The 21,426-nt window shown below is 54.0% G+C and overlaps 2 protein-coding genes across 3 annotated transcripts; one reads left to right on the top strand and one right to left on the bottom strand.

Annotated features, from left to right (window-relative positions):
- Positions 1-6,650: 6,650 nt before the first annotated feature.
- Positions 6,651-12,007, top strand: LOC149363877 (uncharacterized). Of its 2 annotated transcripts, none has more exons than XM_089573858.1 (2): positions 6,651-8,038; positions 11,727-12,007. In XM_089573858.1, the coding sequence occupies exons 1-2, from the start codon at positions 6,929-6,931 to the stop codon at positions 11,883-11,885; spliced, it is 1,269 nt and encodes a 422-aa protein (XP_089429984.1). In that variant the 5' UTR covers positions 6,651-6,928; the 3' UTR covers positions 11,886-12,007. The 2 variants fall into 2 exon arrangements, with proteins under 2 accessions (XP_089429984.1, XP_089429985.1); XM_089573859.1 differs by having other exon boundaries at positions 11,804-12,007.
- A 559-nt stretch (positions 12,008-12,566) lies between these two features.
- Positions 12,567-13,762, bottom strand: LOC149363878 (innexin inx2-like). The gene has a single exon (XM_089569994.1). It carries the CDS (start codon positions 13,709-13,711, stop codon positions 12,623-12,625), a length of 1,089 nt encoding a protein of 362 aa, XP_089426120.1. The 5' UTR covers positions 13,712-13,762; the 3' UTR covers positions 12,567-12,622.
- Positions 13,763-21,426: the final 7,664 nt, after the last annotated feature.

The raw sequence follows: 21,426 nt of genomic DNA on the forward strand, positions 1-21,426 counted from the left end.
CTGCCGCCACCTGCTACGCTTGGCTTCTCTTCGAATCCACTCAGTTACGTTTAGCCATCGGTTACCTTGCCTTCAGATTACATGCCCTGCCCGAGCCCATTCCTTCCTCTTGATTTCGACTAGGATGTCATTAACCTGTGTTTGTTCCATCACACACTCCGCCTTCTTCCGGAGTCTTAACGTTGCACCTATCATTTTCATTTCCACGTTTCTGCCCCATAGGTGAGTACCGGTACGATACAGCTGTTACTTTTCTCTTGAAGGATACTCGTAAGCTGCCATTCATGAACTGAGGGAACCTGGCATATGGTCCACTGCGCCTATAAAGCACGGTCCGCGGCACCCTTGTCCCCACAAAGGTGACCACAGCAACCTGCGTTTTGCCCAGTTTGCGCACGGATAGTACGTTGGGGTCCTCACTGAGTTTTTTCATGACAGTCTCAGATGTCTCGTCCGGGGAGACGGTGATGACGCCCTTGCAGAATTCGCCGGAGAGCTTAGGGTGGCCCCGGAATAGCAGCGTGCGGCCTCCGACCGGCAGCATGACGTCCCGGAGCAGCTGCTCCGCAGCTTCCACTGATTTCAGTGTGCACACGAGCACATTTTGCTCCCACACGGGCCACACTGCAAGCCCCACACTTGCGGCGTCCCCGAGGATGCTGCGAACGGCAGCGCCGGCTTGTCCGGGACCTAAGGCGGCCTTCAGGTCGATGGTTTCTCGTGGCTTAAGCACCACAATGATTTCGTCTTTCCCGACGCCCCGCATCGGGAAAGACGAAATCATTGTGGTGCTTAAGCCACGAGAAACCATCGACCTGAAGGCCGCCTTAGGTCCCGGACAAGTCGGCGCTGCCGTTCGCAGCATCCTCGGGGACGCCGCAAGTGTGGGGCTTGCAGTGTGGCCCGTGTGGGAGCAAAATGTGCTCGTGTGCACACTGAAATCAGTGGAAGCTGCGGAGAAGCTGCTCCGGGACGTCATGCTGCCGGTCGGAGGCCGCACGCTGCTATTCCGGGGCCACCCTAAGCTCTCCGGCGAATTCTGCAAGGGCGTCATCACCGTCTCCCCGGACGAGACATCTGAGACTGTCAAGAAAAAACTCAGTGAGGACCCCAACGTACTATCCGTGCGCAAACTGGGCAAAACGCAGGTTGCTGTGGTCACCTTTGTGGGGACAAGGGTGCCGCGGACCGTGCTTTATAGTTGCGAGCGTCTCCCCGTCCGCTTCTATAAGAAAACGATCCCTGCCTGCCCTCGCTGTGGCACGGTGGGGCATCGGGCCGACGCCTGCCCGCGGCCGCAGCCTGGACGCTGTGAACGCTGCGGGGCTCAGGTTGCTGCTGCTCCTGACGGTGGCCCAGCTGAACATCAATGCTCCCCGTGCTGCCTCATCTGCGGAGGCAGCCATCCCACCGGAGCGCCTGGCTGCGCGGGCAAGTACCTCAAGGTCGTCAAGCCGGGACGCCCACACACCCCAAAGCAGAAGCAGACGCCGGGACCCAAAAAGGCCCAGACGCCCACGGCCGGACCCAAGCAGGCCCCGGGGCCCAAGCCCGAACCCAAGAAGGCCCAGTCCGGGCCGCCAAAATTTGTGAAGTCCGGGAACCCGACGAGGCCACCGGTCCTGAAAGCCGAGGATTTCCCACCTCTGGTACCGCGCCAAAATCAGGTGAGCAGTTGGAGTGGGTTAGTCTCTGGGCCCACCCCCCCTCCCTCCCCCACCGAATCCGCCCTACAGCGGCAGGTAGAGGAGCTCAGGCGCCAAAATCAAATTCTCGCCCGTAAAATTCAAGAATTAGAAGCTAAGCAGGCCGGGCAGTCCGAGCCCATGCAGAACGCTGAGCCCGAGGATAGTGATGACGGATCCTCAGTATCATCTTGCCTAACTAGCGTCTCGCGGCAAACCGCGGACACGGTGGTCGATTCGGCCCCCGCGGACGCCGGCCGCTTCGAGGCCCTGGAGCGTAAAGCCGAGCAGTTGGAGGAGCGGGTGGCAGCGCTCCCGAACCAAATTATGATTGCGGTCCGCGAGTCCTTTCAGGACATGTTCAGTTCCGCATTTGCTACAATGCTTCCCGACATTGCGGCCCAGGTGACTGACTCTGTCCTTAAGGCGGTGCAGCCCTGGGTCAGCTCCCAAATAAAAAATTATCTCTCCTGCGACTCCCCGCAGCTAAAACGTAAAATAGCCCCTCGACAGGCAGCGGAAGAAAGCGGTTCCGGGCCGATAGCCGCGGCGTTGATGCAACCCCTACCTGGGGCTGCGCCGGCCTCCGAACCGAGTGGCTACCCAGCACTGTAAAATAAAAACATCAATATGGCTGGCAAACCTTCTCAGAAAGCTAAAAAATTAGACCAATTCGAAATCATTCAATAGAACTGCAGGGGTTTCAGAGCCTGCAAAAAACGGTCACATCTCCAGCTCTACCTGCAGTCCCTTGGTGACATGCCGGCGCTTCTTGCTTTGCAAGAGCCCGGCAATGATGCTAAATTCTCTGGGTATAGCTCGTTTCAGGGGGGCCCCTCGACCTGCATCCTGGTGCATAAAGCATACACCGCGATTCAGGTCGATCTTGATCTGGAGACTGAGCAAGAATACACCATGGTGAGGGTTCTGCCTCTCAGGCGCCGCGACCCGTCAATACATGTGCTTAATGTGCATTGCCCCCCGCATAAGCCGCGTGTTACTTTCAGCGAAATTTTCTATCGTGCTCTCAAGTCGGCTGACAATGAACCCCTGGTGATCATTGGGGATTTCAACGCACCCAGTCTACATTGGGGCTATCACTTCGAGAAATCCAGGGGACGCAAGCTGGCGGAGCTCATCTCCACCCTTCGTCTTACGTTGCTCACGGATCCGTCTTGCCCCACACGTGTGGGCAACTCGGTCACCCGTGACACGTGTCCTGACTTATCTCTGGTTAGGAACACTACAAACGCCACATGGGAGAACCTGGGGGATACCCTGGGCAGCGACCACTGCCTTCTCCGCATCACGCTTTTGGCGAAGGCAGCCCGTAAAAAATGGGGCCAGGCGAAAATCACCAATTGGCACCAATTTCGAATTCAGGACGTCCCTCCGGTACTATTCTCTGACGGCTATGCGGAGTGGGCAACACAGGTCACCAACATACAGAAACAACACACGCAAACACTTCATACCACCGACGAGAACCCCGCAGTGGACAATCACCTCCTGCATCTGTGGGAGGCGCGCCGGAGCTTAACAAAACGATAGAAGAAACACAAGACGAATCGCAAGCTTAGAGCTCGTATTGCACAACTTACGGAGCAGGTTGCGGCATATGCCGCCCAGCTCACAGACACCAATTGGATAGAACGCTGCAACTCGGCAGCGCGTCAGATGAGCTCGAAGGGGACTTGGCGTCTCTTGCGCAGCCTCATCGACCCTTCTCAAACGAAAGGGGAGACGCAAAAACAGCTCCGGCGGGCTCTGCACGGGTACCAAGGTACGACGGCGCAACTTGCGGACACTTTGTGCGACAGGTATCTCTGCCGCACAAACGACCCGGTTGGGCCCGAGTACACGTACTCCGGCAAGCCAAATCAGGATTTAGACGCCCCTTTTGAGTTGCATGACCTTAAGGCGGCCCTGGCTAAAATGCGCCGAGGTGGGGCACCGGGTCGGGATCGCATAACAGTGAAACTGTTGGCGAACCTCTCCGACTGTGCATATCTCCATTTGCTACAATACATAAATCAGATCTGGGATGGGTGTCCGCTCCCACTCGAATGGAAAACATCCCTTGTAACGTTCATCCCCAAAGCAGGTAAAGCCTTGACTACGGACAACTTGAGACCCATCTCATTAACCTCGTGTGTGGGAAAGCTCATGGAGACGATGGTTCGGGATCGCCTCTCTCCATACATGGAGGGTAAGGGCCTCTTTGCAGACACTATGTTCGGGTTCCGCCCGCACATGTCTGCACAGGATGTCCTACTCCAACTACACAGGGACATAATACGACCCACAGCCATGCAACAAAACGACAAGGCCATGCTCGCCCTCGATCTTAAGGGGGCGTTTGACAATGTTAAACATGCCACCATACTCTCTAACTTGAACACCACTAACTGCGGGGCGAAGGTCTTCGCCTATGTCAGAGACTACCTCTCTGCGCGTCAGGCACTCCTCCGGATCGAGGACGAGGAGTACGGCCCGTACTCTATGGGTACACGAGGTACACCACAGGGGGCGGTGTTATCACCGCTCCTTTTCAACATCGCCATGATGCACCTGCCCGGCCGACTGGCTCAGGTAGATGGCATAAAACACGCTCTCTACGCAGACGACATTACAATCTGGACCACCGAGGGGAGCCTTGGGGAGATAGAGGACCGCCTTCAGCAGGCCGCCACCATCGTCGAAGCATATGCTGCCGACTGTGGTCTCCAATGTGCTCCCGCCAAATCAGAGCTTCTACACGTCAGGACAAACCACAAGGACAACACGTCTCTACACATATCTCTGTCAGGCGGTCCCATCAGAGAAGTGGCGGAGCTCCGGATCCTGGGTCTGTTCATCAATAACAAACTTAGGCCGGACTCTACTATAGCGAAACTCAAGAGCATAGGTGAACAGGTAGGGCGCATGATCCGCCGTGTTTCCAACAAGCGGGGTGGTCTGCGGGGCAGGGACGCGCTACGGCTCGCCTATGCCTTCGTGACCAGCCGGATCCTCTACGCCGTGCCGTACCTACGCACCACCAAACAACAAGACGAGCGCATTGACGCCATCATCAGGAAGGCAACAAAGCGAGCACTGGACCTTCCGGTGGCTACCTCCAACGCCAAACTGAAGGCGTTGGGAGTGGTAAACTCCTATCAGGAGTTGCGGGAGGCCCACCTCGTGAACCAATATACGCGGCTATCGCAGACGGTGCCTGGGCGCCGCCTGCTAAACCGCTTACACATCCAACACACATGCATACCAGAGGGGACGGAGAACATCCCGGTGCTGTGGCGCCACATGCTCTTGGTCGCTCCGCTCCCGCGTAACATGGACATGGCTTCACATGAAGGCAGACGACAAGCGCGGGTTCGCACGCTTGAGAGGCAATATGGGTATAAAGAGGGCGTCTATTACGTGGACATCACAGGGCCGTCGCCCGCGGGATTCTTCACGGCTGCCGTAGTCCACCGGGGAATGAATGTCGATGGGCTATCTTTTCGGGCCCCAAATTCAACACGAGCGGAGGAAGTCGCAATAGCTCTCGCTGCCGCCGATCCAAAATCGAAAACGGTTATTACAGACTCTCGCCGGGCCTGTGAACATTATCTTGCAGGCGAAATATCACCTCTGGCCTCGCAAATTCTAAGACGCGCTCTCGCCGATCCAACTCGCACAAAAGTGATCTGGGCTCCTGGCCACCAGGGTCTACGAGGCAATGAGGCCGCTGATGCGGCCGCCCGAGCGCTCACACACCGGGCTCCTCATCCTAGCTCTCATGGCTCAGAAGCTCATAAACCGCTTCTGCGGTTCCGCGAAATCCTAATTTATTATTGCGACAGCCACCGCCTCTACCCGGCACCTGCCAAGGGGCTGAGTAAGGCGGAGGAGCGAACTCTGCGGCGACTGCAGACAGGAACCCTTCTCTGTCCTGCAATAGCAAAACACTTCGATCCGAACACAGATGGGCGCTGCCCGCACTGTGGAGAGATCTGCGATATCTTTCACATGGTGTGGGCATGTACTCAGAATCCTCACTTCCCCCCTCCCCCACCCCCACCCGAGAGGCATGGGAGACTGCCCTCCTCAACTGCTCCACACTGGAGTCCCAAAGGGCTCTGGTCAAGCGGGCGCGAGACGGGGCCTCGTCATGCGGTGTCCCGGACTAAGGATACCGACCATGCAGCAGGGTTATTTATTTTTTTTTTTAAACCTCAAGCTCTCTTTGATTAAAGTTTTTCACCACCACCACCACCGGATATCGCATCCACCGCTGGAAAAGAAAACCACCCTCGACGGTGGTTTTCTTCTCCAGCGGTGGTCACTCCATTTTTGTCATCCCCTTGTGTGGTGGAATAACGTTTGTTGCGGAAGCAACACTACGCTAGGGGTGAGTGATTTCGCGGAGCCCCGGAGAGCCCCAACTGCGCATGCGCGAGGAGCGAGTGTGAGACAGTTACTGCGTAATTTCCTTTCCTCAAATACAATTTTAATTTTCTTCATTACGGCCCCTCTTTCTCTTTCTTCTTTCACTCAAACTTCCTCTATTCCTCTACAAACGGACGAAGGGTGTGCAGCAAGATATGTGAGACAGTTACTTCCTAATTTCCTTTCCTCAATTACAATTTTCATTTTCTTCATTACGGCCCCTCTTTCTCTTTCTTCTTTCACTCAAACTTCCTCTATTCCTCTACAAACTGACGAAGGGTGTGCAGCAAGATATGTGAGACAGTTACTTCCTAATTTCCTTTCCTCAATTACAATTTTCATTTTATTCATTACGGCCCCTCTTTCTTCTTTCACTCCGACTTCTTCCCTTCCTGTACGGTGCGGTTGAGGTGTCCACCGAGATGACAGAGAATTACTGCACCATTTACTTTCCTCAAAAAGCGTTGCGTTCAAAGGGCAAGGCCTCGCGCCGAAAGGGTGGTGACGTTCCGTGGACTCCCTGACAGGTTTTTTTTTGGCCGCTAGGGGGCCCGAGTGAGCGGACGCGTTTATTATCGGCTCCGCCAATTTCTGGTTCCTGTGCCCAGCTAAGTCCTTTCTAGGACCCACCAAGGCCCTCAACGGATCCTGGAAGGTTCACAGACCCCAATCGCTACCATCTTTTGGATGTGCCCAATGACCTCGGTGAGCTACCTGTTGAAAATGTCTCTGGCAGCCACGCCGCTGCGCTAAGCCTCGCCTCATCGAGGCGAGCCTCGCCGGCGCGCCGCGTTCCTCACTCCCCAACAGCCATGGAGGAGCCCGTGGATGGAGAGACCTTGAACCCATTGGACTGCCACCCTGGTGAGTGGAAAACTGTGCTCCATGCATACCGTAATCGGACCACGGATTCCAATTCGCCCCCAAAACACCCGGTATCGGCCACCGTTCAACCTAAACCAAGCGCCAGCAACGCCGGCGCGCCACCGGACGCTGCATCTGGGAACACCCGAAGCGCGTTCAAGGAGACGCCGCAGCTCCTACGCCTGACGCGCGCCGTCGTCCATAGAAGCAAGCAACTCGCCGCACTGCCGGCGGGTACCATCAGAGTCGTCTTTCGCCCGCGAGGCGGCCTCTCCCTGGAGAAGATTCCGGCTCCCAGTATCCTGCAGGCACTTCACTCGACGCTCAGCTGCTCAGTGATTGGCGAGTTGCACATAAGAATCCACCCAACTAACAACACCTTCACAGTGGCGACGGTAGCGGAGGCAACAGCTCTGGCATTGGTGAAAATTCAACAAATTACCTTAGATGGACTACAGTACCCGGTAGCCGCGTACATCGCGGCCCCTCCAGCGGCAGTCAAGGGCGTCATTTCCCGGGCCTACTGGAACGAGACACCAGAACAAATCCTAACTGACTTACAGTACAGAAACCCGGACGCTAACATTATAGCTGCCCGACGCATGGGTAAAACAACGTCCATCTTAATAACTTTTGCCTCAGGTCCCGTGCCTCACACAATTAAATATATGTGTGTGGTACACCGCTGCACCAAATACAAGGGAAGCCCCGATGCCTGCACAAACTGCAGGAAGCCTGGACACAGGTACGACGTGTGCCCTCTCCCGAAGGCTGGACTCTGCCCGCGGTGTGGCGTGAAGCACACCCCTCAAGAGACCCCATGCACGCCAAGCTGCATTCTTTGTGGTGGTTCCCATCTTACCGGTACCGGCTCGTGCAAAGCCAGGACCCCTCCACCTCGTAGACAGACCGCGCCGAAACTCAAGCAACCAGTGCCCACGCCAAAGGACTTTCCACCGCTAGTGCCTCATCAAGATCACCAGCGAGCCTGGACCAAACCCACCAGTGCACCCCAAACCTCACAGCGGGAGGAAGAGATAGCTCTCCTGCGGGAAGAGGTAAGGCATCTTAGGGCAGCCATTAATTCCATCCCTCCTACCGTTTCTCCACCCACTCCTTCACCAACACCCCAAACCTCTTCGCCTACACCCCAACCCTCCACACCCCCTCCACAAAAGAAACGCAGACCAGAAGACATTCCAGACATGGATTCTAAATTACAAAACTTTGCCCAACAGCTCGAAGCCAGTATTCTGGCTCAGACTCAAAATTACATTGAAGCCGCCATCACTAAGCTTACAGAAACTATTATCAGTCAGGTAACTTCTGCTATTCTACAACAAATTCCACAAATAATTGCTGAAATGTCTTCACATATCCCAGCTAGCAACCCCATAGCTGCTCCCATCCTCCGCCCCCCCACCCTCCAGCATGGCCCAGTTGACGGGCAATAATCTCCAATTAAGCATCCTACAATGGAACTGCAGGGGGTTTCGTCGGAAACGAGACCCCCTGCAGCAGCTCCTCTCTGCTTCCTCCACACCCCCTGATATAGTAGCACTTCAGGATGCTGGCACAAATTTATCGCTGCCAGGATACGCTCTGGTACCCTCCGACACCACTCCAAACCCCAAGGTTACCACGTATCTCCAACATTTCGTACCATACACTTGTCATGTACTAACCTCGCCGGTAGCTCACACATTCCTAGAATTAATCCCCTCCACTCACAGATCTCAACCCCTTTTCATCCTCAACTGTTACCTCCTTCCGAGGCAACCGGTCTCAGATTTAATCTCTCTAATTAAAGCCGCCTCCAACGCTGCAAAAAAGGACCCCCTCATTATATTAGGGGATTTCAACTGCGCACATGTAGACTGGGGGTACACACGCACTAACAAGAGAGGAGCGGAATTGCGCAACACCCTTCAGATGTACGGCCTGTCCATATATAATGACCTGAGCACACCTACAAGAATCGGCAATAGTGTCACTGCCGACACAAGCCCAGATCTTACTTTTGGTCGCAACCTTCCCACACCGGTGTGGACAAACTCAAATCAGGCCCTGGGCAGTGATCATTATATCATAACTATACAGCTTGATTTCGCCAAAAAAGCTAAAAACTACCGTGTCCGAATTACCAGCTGGGATAATCTTCGGAAGCACAGAGAGGCCAAAACATTAGAATCCCCCTTTAACCTCCACACATGGATGGCAGAGCTGAAACAGGATGTCCAGGCATTCACGCAAACATTAGACGCCACCCCCGAGACTCCCGTTGCAGACAGTCGCTTAGCGCACCTACTCCAAGCTCAGAACAGTATCCTCACACGCTGGAAAACCCAGAAGCAAAATCGGAAACTTAAGCTAAAATTAGCGCAACTACAGAAACAAATAGAAGAACACAGTGCCGCACTCAGTAAATCTAACTGGCACCAATTATGTGACGGATTACGAGGTAATCTCTCCTCCACCAGGGCCTGGCATCTTTTGCGACATATGATAGACCCCACTCAAGCTAAAAAGCAAACTCGGCTCACACTAAAAAGACTTACTCATAAAAATCGTCAAAATCATCAAGCACTGTTACGCCAACTCCAATCAACTTATACCACTGTGGGCCAAGCTGTATCATATCCCGACTATGTAGGCCCCGATCAACCCTCCCTCGACGCCCCCATTATGGAGGTTGAAGTCAGAGCAGCCCTTATCAAGCTTCGAAACTCAACCCCTGGGGAGGACCAAATCACAAATGTCATGCTCAGAAATCTAGATGACCGTTCAATTTCCCTTCTCACCGACTACTTCAATGAGTGCTGGGATATGGGGGCGCTACCTGCTGAATGGAAGCACGGGAAAATAATTTTCATTCCTAAACCAAATAAGCCCATTAACGCCCAAAACCTCCGTCCCATTTCGCTGACTTCGTGCTTGGGCAAACTGTTTGAGCATGTCATCCTCACCCGTCTCACGCAACACATGGAATCCCATGGACTATATCCACATACTATGGTAGGATTTCGATCCCACCTCTCGGCACAGGACGCCCTACTGCAGATTTCACACGCTATCCTCAGTGACATGTTACATCACACCAGAGCAATCCTGGCAGTCGATCTCACCAAAGCATTCGACAAAGTTACGCACAGCGCCATCCTGCAGGGCATCCAAGAGCTGCAGTTGGGGCCTAAGACCTACAACTATATACGGGCCTTCTTAAACGGTCGCACAGCCTCACTGCATATAGATGATATACAGACCCCCCCCCCCCTTCACGCTTGGTAACATTGGTACCCCGCAAGGGGCGGTGTTATCTCCCTTCCTCTTCAACCTCACCCTCATCCCCCTGGCCAAGGCTCTCAGCCGCATCCCGCACTTAGGACACACACTTTACGCGGATGATATAACGGTTTGGACCACATACGGCTCGGATGGTGACATAGAATCGACCCTTCAGGAAGCCGCTACAACTATCGCTACTCACGCGGCAAACATTGGGCTTGAATGCTCCCCCACAAAGTCAGCACTCCTCATAATCCGCCCGCGGCGCGTCCCTACCTCCCCCATCACGATCTACCTGCATGACACTCCCATACCGCAAACACCTACCCTCCGCATTCTTGGCCTGCATTTACAGGACACGGGGAAAAACAACCTTACCCTAAAAGCACTAAAACAGTCCACTTACTCCGTCATCCATCTTCTTAGAAGGGTTTCACATTCACGAGCCGGTTTAGACGAAGCCGATAATCTCAAGGTGCTGCATGCCTTTGTGCTTAGCCGCATTCTTTACGCCACTCCTTACCTGAACCTCTCCTGTTCGGATAAAGACAAGATCAATGCTCTTATCCGCATGGCTACGAAAGCAGCGCTAAACCTACCAAAGAGCACTAGCACGGACAGACTCTTAAAATTAGGAATGCACAACACTATACAAGAGCTTATAGATGCACATCGCTACACACAGTACCTTCGTCTGGCTGGGACGGAAACTGGACGATATATACTGGATTCTCTGGGAATTCGCATACCGGCACACACGACCGACTTCATCTCTCTCCCTCGCGCCATACACACCGCGCTTATCCTGAAACCACTTCCGAAGAATGTCCACCCTGAATACCATCAATCCCGCCGAGTCGCGCGAGCCAAAGCTCTCCATAAAGAATATGGCACTTTAGAGGATGTGCGCTGGGTGGACGCTGCGAGTGGTCCAGACCGTTCAGTAGCTGTGGCTTATCATCCAGCAGCCCCCCCCATTTACCCATTTCATAGACCCACCTTGTACCCCGGAAGAAGCAGAGGAAGCAGCTATAGCAATAGCCATTGCCCAAACCAATGCGGCTTATATACTAAGCGATTCCAAAACAGCCATTCTTAACTTCGCCCGCGGACGCGTCCATCCCCCCGCGTGGCAGATATTGAGAATGTGCACCCTAAATCCCGATAGGCGTATTGAGCTCGTGTGGGTGCCGGCTCACTCTGGCAATCCCGGAAATGAGGCCGCCGATAACATAGCCCGAGGACTTATTTGCCGGGCAAATGGCGACCCCAGCCGGGATTTCTCGAGGGAGCGGGCACACACGTTCTCAGAACTGACTCAACAAGCACGCCTTGCCCGTCGACTCTATCCCCCTCCCCACCCCCGCCTATCCCACTCCCAACAAATCCTCTGGAGGCGACTCCAGACCCGAACTCTTCCTACCCCTCAGCTTCTATCCTACTTCCACCATGTTTCCCCAGAGTGCAGTCTCTGCGGAGAACCGCACGCCACCCTTGACCACATCCTCTTCGGCTGCCCTGCCGATCCTCCCCCGCAGGGACAGCCCGCCATCGGTACATGGGAGGAATGGGAGGCCCTCCTTGCGTCGCAGGACCCGGACGCGCAACTTCGCTGTGTGAACCGGGGTGCCAGTGCCATGGCCCTACGTGGCCTGGACACATGCGCGTAATGTGAGGGCTGTGCGGTGGCCCTGAGACCTTGTACGGTCCAAACTCACTTGCTTAATAAAGTTTTCCATCCATCCCTGACAGCGCTACAACACGCCCTCGCGTTCCACCATCAATTAGTAATTTGTCAGTACTTAGTACTTATTTCTGTGTGACGTCATCCAGTGGTGACGTAACCAGTGCCACACAGGCAGTCAAAGTGGTGCGGAAAACGCTTTCGCCTCTACGCACTTCAGACAGTTAAAAGGGCCCCCTGAGATGCCGTCGCCGTTGCTTCCGCAGTTCTACTCGGGATGGCCATTGGTCAAACCACAGCCAATTTTTTTGCACCTGGCCGAATTAGCTCTCAGTTAGCAAGCGGATACTTGTAAGGACGCCTAGAAAAAGATGGTTTGAAGCCTAGAAAAAGAGATGAACCGGAATGACGACTTAAGTTTTCGCTGTGCCTGCCTTTCACTTAGAACATTCAAGGTACAGTCCGCCCAGTCAACGAACACTGATATTGAGAGAAAGAATTCTTGAAACCAAAACCAAAGCATGACAGTGGCCGAGTTCCGGCCCGTTCGGCGTCTAGAGAAAAATAAGAGGAAGAGAAATTCTCGAAACAGGATTAATATGGAGAGAAATGTATTTGCGCAGCAGCGCTTGGAAAATAGGGAAGCCAATGTTTGTCTTGCTCTAATTTCTTTTCAAATGGGTGGTGGAGCTGATGGCACAGCAGGTGCCGCCTTGACCAGCCTTCGTGAGAGTTCGTTAACCAGTTGGCTGAAGACGAGAGAGTCCACATTCTGCCCTACAAGGCTGAGGAGGAAGACGTCGCCAGCTGACATGGCCGACACTACGGCCGAGATGCGAGCATTGTCCGGGTAACGCCAGCCCAGCAGTCGACGCCTGAGGGGAGCGCTCAGCAGTAGCAGCACGCGGTAGATCACCACCAGGGCGCCGGCAACCAGAAGGAGCGCGTACCAGAACCACAGGAAGGCGAACAGCTTCTCGTTGAGGATGTTCAGGGGGAGGACGCAGACGGCCTCGCGGTTCTCGAGTGCGCCAGAGTCTCCGTACTTGAAGAACGAGCACATGGCGATCCGGGGGAAGGCCATCACCGCGGGGCTGACGAACTCGCGTCCCTCGCCGCGATGCCAGCGGACAAGGTCCCAGCCGTAGGTGAGGAACGATCCTCCCAGCACGTAGTCCGTGAAGCCCACCTGAGCTACGACGTTGAAGACGCTAAGCGCCTCGCAGAACAGGTACTTCATCAGGTAGCAACGGTTGTGATTCATGTTGGCCACGAGGAAGTCTACCATCTGCGACCGAAGGTCTGCCCGGTCCTTCGTGATCGACGAGCGTATGTCGAGGGCGTCCACAATGGCCGGTACCTTGCCGCCTTCCCAGGCCTTCCAAAGCCAGCGCGGCGCATAGAAGCAGAGGGCCTGGGCGAACATCAGAAAGCAGACCCACTGGTAGTAGGTGTGGTACTTGCGGTCTCCCCTGCCGGGGCCCGCTCCAGGGTAGACGACACTGCCGTTGTAGGAGGCGTTGAACAGAGCTCGCAGGCTGAACGTAGACTCGACCCAGCAGAAGGAGTTCACTACGCTCTTGGGCAGCGTCGGGCAGTAGCACTCGATGGGCGTGCCAACGTACTCCTTGGCGGTGAGGAGCATGCAGAATGCCATCAGGAAGGCCACAGTGGCGCCGGTGTGCAGGCGGAAAACGCTGCCATCGATGTGCACCCTGTGCAGCTTGAAAAGCTTGGCCAAGCTCCCCAGAAGGTGGAACATGGCTGGTTCAGCTGTCCCTTCGGCGGGCGGTCTTGAAGGAGCGGCGTTGCGAATAGGCTGCGGGCTAGGGAAAAGGCGCGTGGATTTGCGCCGGCGCGAGCCTGGACCACGTGAAGGGGGGATGTTCTTTTTCCTCTTTGCAAATGCTGTTCACAGATAGTCGGCGCAGTACGGATAATTCTGCGGATGCGATCGGCCATTGCCAGCTGTGTACAGCTGGCGACTGACACATGCTTACATATTCTCTCATAGAAGTGGCAAGGTCTGGTGGGATTAAAATCAGTACTAAATGCCCTGCAGTGAAATGCATCTTTTGCAAACTGTTCCGAGAGCCATTTCCTATCTTCGGTTTGAACTCCGTGCTTCGAAGATCCCCTAAACAAGACACTGACACACGACGGACCTACAAGCAAAGCTCATATACTGTATATATAGCACCATAGATGACATCAACGCGATAAGCGCCGCTGCGATGGTTATGACGCTCGGCTGCTGACCCAAAAGACGCGGCTTCGATCTCGGCCGCGGCGGTCCAATTTCGATGGAGGCGAAATTCTAGAGGCCCGTCTACTGTGCGATGTCAGGTAAAGAATCCCATGAAGGTGGTCGAAGGAACCCTTCACTATGGATTCCCTCATAGCCTGAGTCGCTTTGGAACGTTAAACTTCAATGAACCAAATGAACCAAGCACAACCCAAGAATGCCGCCGCTAGCATGGTATCTACACGGCGTCCTATAGAGGAAACGGACGGATATTACACAGCGTGCACATCTCGTTCGGTCCAAAAGACGTCGTAGTAGTAGTAGATGTAGTTGTGAGCAACACGCGTCGGAAAAAAACCGTATCACGCCAACCGTTTGCCGCAGTTTGAATAAGGAATAAAGAATTTTCCGTTTGCTGGCACACGATTTAGCGTTTCGCACAACATAAACTTAATATTTAATGCCCCTGTCAAGCGCGCAAAATAAAGTGCACTAACGAAGAGAGTCACTTGCTAAAAGTGCACTCTAGCACAGCTAAACGGCGTAACATAAGTACATTCGCCAAAGTGCGCACTCTAAGCCAGAGCCTAGCTTGCGGTAGGGATTTGAACCGACGACCTATAATGGGGGCTGCACGACCCCCGAGATATCTGAGACAGTTACTGCGTCATTTCCTTCCCTCAAGTCATATTTTTGTTTCCTTCATTCTGGCACATCTTTCTCCTTTCACTCCAACCTTCCTCCCTTCCCTCACGGTGCGGTTCGGGTGTCCACCGAGATATGTGAGACAATACTGAGCATTTCCTTTCCTCAAAAATTCGATGTTGCGTGCAAAGCTGTTTCCAACGGGCAAGACGTCGCGCCGAACGGGCGATGGCGTTCCGTGCATTACTTGTCAGCGCTGCCGCGTAAGACGCTGGTAAGACGCTGTCGCGTTACACTCTTAAAAGGCGTAAAAGAAATTCATCCGCGGCTGTTCAATTTCTTTGGAGGAGAAATTCTAGAGGCCCGTGTACTGTGCGATGTCAGTGCACGTTAAAAAACCCCAGATGGTCGAAATTTCCGGAGCCTTCCACTACGGCGTCTCTCATAGCCTGAGCCGCTTTGGGACGTTAAACCCCATAGACCAAACCAACCGAACTTGATGATGATGATGATGTCCTCAGGCTTAAGGACATACCCACGGCAGGAGATTGGCCAGGGTGCAAAGCGGATACAAATGCGCACATGTACAAGGAGTGGAGTATTCTGATTGGTTTGGTTTGGTTTATTGGGGTTTAACGTCCCAAAGCAACTGAGGCTATGAGCAGAGTGGTTTGTTGGGCGAGTTGGTTTACCATATTGAAATATACCTGCGCTTAAAAGACACGGACTGAAAGATAGAGACACAGTCTTTCAGTCCGTGTCTTTTAAGCGCAGGTATATTTCAAGAGGCTATGAGGGACGCCGTAGTGAAGGGCTCCGGAAATTTCGACCACCTGGGGCTCTTTAACGTGCGCTGACATCGCACAGCACACGGGCCCCTAGAATTTCACCTTCATCGAAATTTGGCCGCCGCGGCAGGAATCGAATCCGCATCTTTCGTGCCAGCATAATTTTGGGACTTAGATCTAGAATTAGTACAAAATAAAAAATACAGAAAAGAAAAAGTAGTGAATTCACATTCTAGCAGAGGAATCTACCAGATGAAATTATATAATCATCAATACAATCGAACACTGGTTTCAGGGCATATCCCTTGGCGCTTGCCCCGAAGGATAGGAGAATTGGAATATTTAGAGGAAGCCCGAGTCGTGCGAGGGGGATCTCCAAGTAAATTCTACAGAGAGCAGCGAACTTAAGGCGAACTTGTTGTTGTAGCCTTTGATAGAATGGCACATACCCACACTGGGGGATCGGCCAAGAATCGGGAGGTAAATATTGCTATTCACCTGTACATAGTAAAGGCAAACTTAAGCGTCCTCCAAATTTTCTTCTTTCACTTCCTCCTTCATCCCTTCCCTTACGGCACAGTTCGAGTGCCCACCGAGATATGCGAGACAGTTACTGCTGCATTTCCTTTCCTCAAACCGAAAACCTATTCTTATATCCTGTATTTGTACATAGTGTATATTGCCGCCATACCCCTAGCCTTTCTTCCTACCGCTCCCCCCCCCCCCCCTTTCTATCCCTCTCCCTGTCCTCTACGTGACGTTTTATTCCCGCTAGCCGCAGCTCAGTTGCTTCAGGTTTTGATGGCTGATGCCGCGGCTAGCAACATCTGTTCCCTCCATATTTATTTTTATTTTTTTTATTTTTCTTAACAACAAATAGCCACTAACAACAACATACTGAATTCTCTTCGTTCTCCAAGCAATACTACGACTGTTTTCTGATCAAGGTATCGTGATATATGAACATTGTCTGAAGTATTACTGTAGAACATGAGATTCAAAATAATTCCGCTCCATACGCGTGAAAATTTCGTACGGTTTGCAAAAAAGTCAGTCCACTTTCGAGCGTTCCTTACCTTGGCATGAACACACAGTGCCAAAGACGCTTCGGCTCCATGACCGCGTCGGTGTAGCCGCGTTACCGTGTAAAGAAGCTCGTATTTTTGTAGTCGCAGCCGTTTCAGCATCTCCGCTTCCAGTGCTTCAGTCTCCACACGCTTTCAAAGCGTCAGTAACAATAACACAGCACGCCTTCATTTCATGCCTTGAATTCATGAAATGAAGGTCAAATGGATCAACTATGGTCACAAAACATTCCATAACATAAGCCCATTTCTTTAGACCGTCAAGCCTACACACGCATACAAGAGGCGGAACACGGGCCATACACCATCGGCTCGAGGTGATGGGGCTGAAAACTATATCTGAAAATGGGGGTTTGGGACACGTAGATCCTTGGGCCCCCGCACGGCCCCACAGCACTCCAACGTTCAGGTCCCGGAGGCTCATGACGCTGGCAGCCCGGCCTACGGCGATTGCTTGCTTGGCCGGGTCCTCGGAGCGCAGTAGGGTCTCCCATGCCTCCCAAGTGGTAAGGTGCCCCAGGCCCCACGGGGGAGGATCCGCCGGGCGGAGGGAAAGGATATGGTCGAGAGTGGCTTTGGGGTGGTGGCAGAGGGTACAGGAGGGGTTTGTGTGGACTTGGTGATAGCGCGAGCGTATATAAGGAAGGGGGAAGGGAGGGTGAAGTGCATGTTTGGAGTCGCCCCCAAAGTGTCTGATGGTAATTGTCGAGGGACGGATGGATTGGGGGGTGGAGTCGACGCTCGGCTTTGCGGTCCTGCGTCATTTCACTGAATGAGTGAGTGCATGCGCGATTCAAAACCCCAGATCGGAGGCCGCCGGTGCCCGGTTGAGAGAACCTTGGGCTAAAGCGTTGTCGGCCTCGTTTCCGGGATTCCCGGGGTGGGCAGGCACCCATATCAGTTCCACGTGGCGGGGCGGGTGTGCGGCGAGGTAGTTCAGTATGCGAAATGCAGGGACGTGACCTCTCCCGCGAGCAAAATTTAGTATGGCAGTTTTAGATGGATGGATGGATGGAAAACTTTATTAAGCAAGCGAGTTTGCACCGTGCAAGGTCTCAGGGCCACCGCACAGCCCTCACATTACGCGCATGTGTCCAGGCCACGTAGAATCAGATAGTACATATCGGGCCTCAGTGCGTGTGATGGCCAGGGCAATGAAGGCCTCTTCGGCCTCCTCCGAAGTGACAGCTGCTGTATCTTCACGCTCCCCTACCTGAAACGCCAAGCCGGGGAAATCTCCATCCTGGATGCCATGATCCGAACAGCATTTAAGACAGCTCGAGGGGAACACCTCAAGGCGCGGTCCTATCTACCCTCCTCTTCACATTGGCAATCCTTCATCTTCCCTCCAAATTGTTTTCTCTGCCGGTATATATCACGCTCTTTATGCGGATGACATTACAATCTGGGCCACGCAAGGTAACCAGTGCCACATGGAATCCTGCCTGCAAGCAGCAGCGACCCTAGTCGACGACTACGCGGCCTACTGCGGACTCCAGTGCGCCCCAGCTAAATCTGAATTTGTGCACGTACGTCCCTCCTCTCGGGACACAACTCCGCTGCTCATGTCTCCCCTCGGGACCGATCCGGGAGGCCAAGAAGATCCGCGTCCTTGGCCTCTTTATACACCACCCACGCAGGGTCGCATGGTCCGCTGGGTCTCCAACAAGCGGGTAGGATTACGAAATAAGGATGCACTGCGGCTTGCCCATGTTTTCGTAACGAGTAGAATCCTCTACTGGACCCCCTACTTGCACCTGCGCAAACACGATGATGACCAATCAGACAATCTGGCCCTTACATTCAAACACATCACCGATTATTACAAGGAGGAGCACCGGCGCAACCCGGCCGCTTGTAAGGAACTGGATCGCGCTGACGAGCGCCTCCTCATCAAAATACGCACTAACACTGTACTGTGGCCGGCTGTGCTTTGTGATGCGCCACCAGCGCCCTTCAGCACTAGCGGCGGCCTGACGCTCTCTTAGGAAAGAGACGGAAGGAGAGGAAAAAGAAGAGAGACGCGGGGCGTGGCGCAAGCGGCGCGAGGAGACGAGCTTGGGCAACGGAGCAGGCGAGGTCACGGCTGAACGGCTTCTGGAACCCGGGTGACCAGGCCTGGGGAAGCCATCCTCGCCTAGTTCCGCGCCACCAGGAGCCTGCTGTCTCCTGTCTCCTGCCTGCCTCTCGCTGCCTCGGAGAGCGGGCGCCGTGCCGGGCACAGACAGGTGCTGCCTGCCCGGAGATCCTGCCGGCCTTGCTGTCGGGTCGTGCCTGCCGTCTCGTGGCTGGAACCCCCTGCTGAGAAAGGGTGCCTTCCTGGCCGTTCCCAGGTGTCCAGACCTGGGCGGCTGTCTCCTCTCTGGTGCGTCGTCAGGGCCACTGGTGCTGGTGCTCCGCGCCCGACTTCCGGCCGCAGGGAGAACATTCCTGCGGAGGTACTTGGTCCCGGCGCCTTTCTGGCGACGGGCAGCGGGATCTCACACCGGAGCCACTCCTCGACCCTCGGCCGCACAGCTCCCTACCAATCAGTGACTGCTATTCCGTTTTAAGTAAAACCATGCATTTTTGTTACATCTACAGACGTGCTCGGTCTGGGACGATTTTCTGGATCCTCCAGGGCCCCACCTCGGAGGACGCTCGAACCTGCTGGGGGCCTTTTCCCCTCACAGCTTAAACAACTCAACACATCCTTTGATGGCACGTGCCAGTTCTGTGGGGAGGTGGCTGACACCTTCCGCATTGTTTGGGCATGCCAATCAAACCCTCCTATACCCCCAACCTCCAAACCCCACCAGAGATTACTGGGCGGCGGCCCTGCTTGGCTGTCAGGACCTAAAGACCCAAAAGGCCTTGGTTCAAAGGTCGCGGGCAGCGTTGCTTGCCAATGGGGCCCCGGAAAAGGGCTCCACGTAGCATTGTTAGGGAAAAGGGCCAAAACGGCCCAACGACAATCACCTCTCTGTCAAAATTTAGTAGACAGTAAATGTTTTTCACCACCACCACCAAAACAACCACTACGTGAACACTGTCACTCTATCACACAGCAACAGTGGGCGCGTAGCGCCTCACTTAATATATATATATATATTCGATGCGTTATATATATGCCAGTAAAGCGGGCATCGAAATGGGACCCCCCCCCCCCCCCCGTCACAATTTGCATAAAATTTGGGGGCTACCCATCTGACGCAGAAGGTTCGAAGTGATGTCAAATGACTTGGCATGTTCCTGAGGATAAAAGTACTAGTTGAGATGAAGCCCAAAATATGTGTGGGATTCGCACCGACGACCTTCCCACCCCACAACCGTGCATTCCGAGGACCTTCATACGCCCATTACGGCTGAACCGTTTGCCACAGGGGGTTCTGAATGGTGTGAAACGATTCTCCGTTTTGTGATGCACATGATTTTCCTTAACGAGGAAATATACCGGCTAGGTGGATGTAAATCGCAATAGTAGTGCAGGAGGAGTAGGATAAACTTTACTTCCGCCGACAAAAGTATGAGATATTGTGGGGTTATCGCCCCATCGAGTGTCCTTGAGCCCGTGGCGTTCGGCGACTTCTAGCGCTCTTGTCACAACCCGGATCTGCGTGTCCGAGTCAGAACTGAGCAATAGTAGTGCAAAATCGATTAGTTAGATGGCGCTGCTCGTGCCTTGGGAGTAGAGTTACTGTATATGCTTGGGAGTATCCAGAAGGAGTGTTTCCGGAAAGGAAACATCCGCGGATGTTTGGATTTGTCTTCTCACCGTTTGCTGAGCACACCGATGTAAACACCTGAAGCTCCCGTAGCTAACGCTCTTAAGTCGAACTATGAGGCAGTGTTGGCGGAGAATTTTTTTTCGCCGTATTTCGATGTGCGCGTACGAGGCTTAGCGTCTAAGCCTAACCTTGTGTCGCGGCTTGCCTCGCTACGAGACCGCTGAACCAGCAGCTCTCGCCGCTTCGAACGTCGCACTCCGTCATAAAACGAACGGATTCCGAAATCAATGCTGCCTTATAAAACCTGCATCTCGAAAACTGGATAGTTTACTCCCTCGTCTGGCACGTCGTTCAGCGATCTTCGCTTTCTTTCTCCTGCCGCTGTTGAACGCATACTACCCTATCCCCGCGAAAGCTGAAACTCGACGGCGTTTGGCTTCGCTTAAAAAAAATGGCAGTGGCTTAGCTCAGCCAGGCCAGGATATACGTAGCGAAAGCAGTTTTGTCTACTGACATTTCGGTAGCGACACGCCATCGTTGTCGTTCAGCTTGGCGGCGTCTCTTCGCGTTACGTTCCTCTCGTTCATCGGGCGTCTCGGCCGACCGCTGCTTAGCCTTTCTCGCCTCGTTTTCACGCTGTCGGCCGGCCTTGTACCATGCGACGACTTCCGGATAGGAAGACTCGGTTTCACGCAGTCTGTACTGCCGCTCTCCTTCTACCATGGTGCGCGCCTGAGGAGCGAGCGCATCGCTTCCGGATGCGCGGCGAGACTCTGCTCATGCGCAGTGCGGCGCATAGCGAAGTAATCAGAACTCGGTGCAGCGGCTGCGGCGGAGCGACGGCGCGCAGCGCACACTTCTCTCTCCAGCGCAACTGGTTGCCATGGTAACGGCGCATGCGCAGTATAGTGGCCTTTGCCAGGCTCCGCGAAAAGCGCTTCAGCTAGCCTAGTGTAGCTTTCGCTACGAAAGGGGAGTGACTGGCGTTCGGCTTTGCCGAAGCCTAC

The sequence above is a fragment of the Amblyomma mixtum genome, chromosome 2 (assembly GCF_055824585.1).
Source record: "Amblyomma mixtum isolate Tamu chromosome 2, ASM5582458v1, whole genome shotgun sequence".
NCBI classification, from domain to species: domain Eukaryota; kingdom Metazoa; phylum Arthropoda; class Arachnida; order Ixodida; family Ixodidae; genus Amblyomma; species Amblyomma mixtum.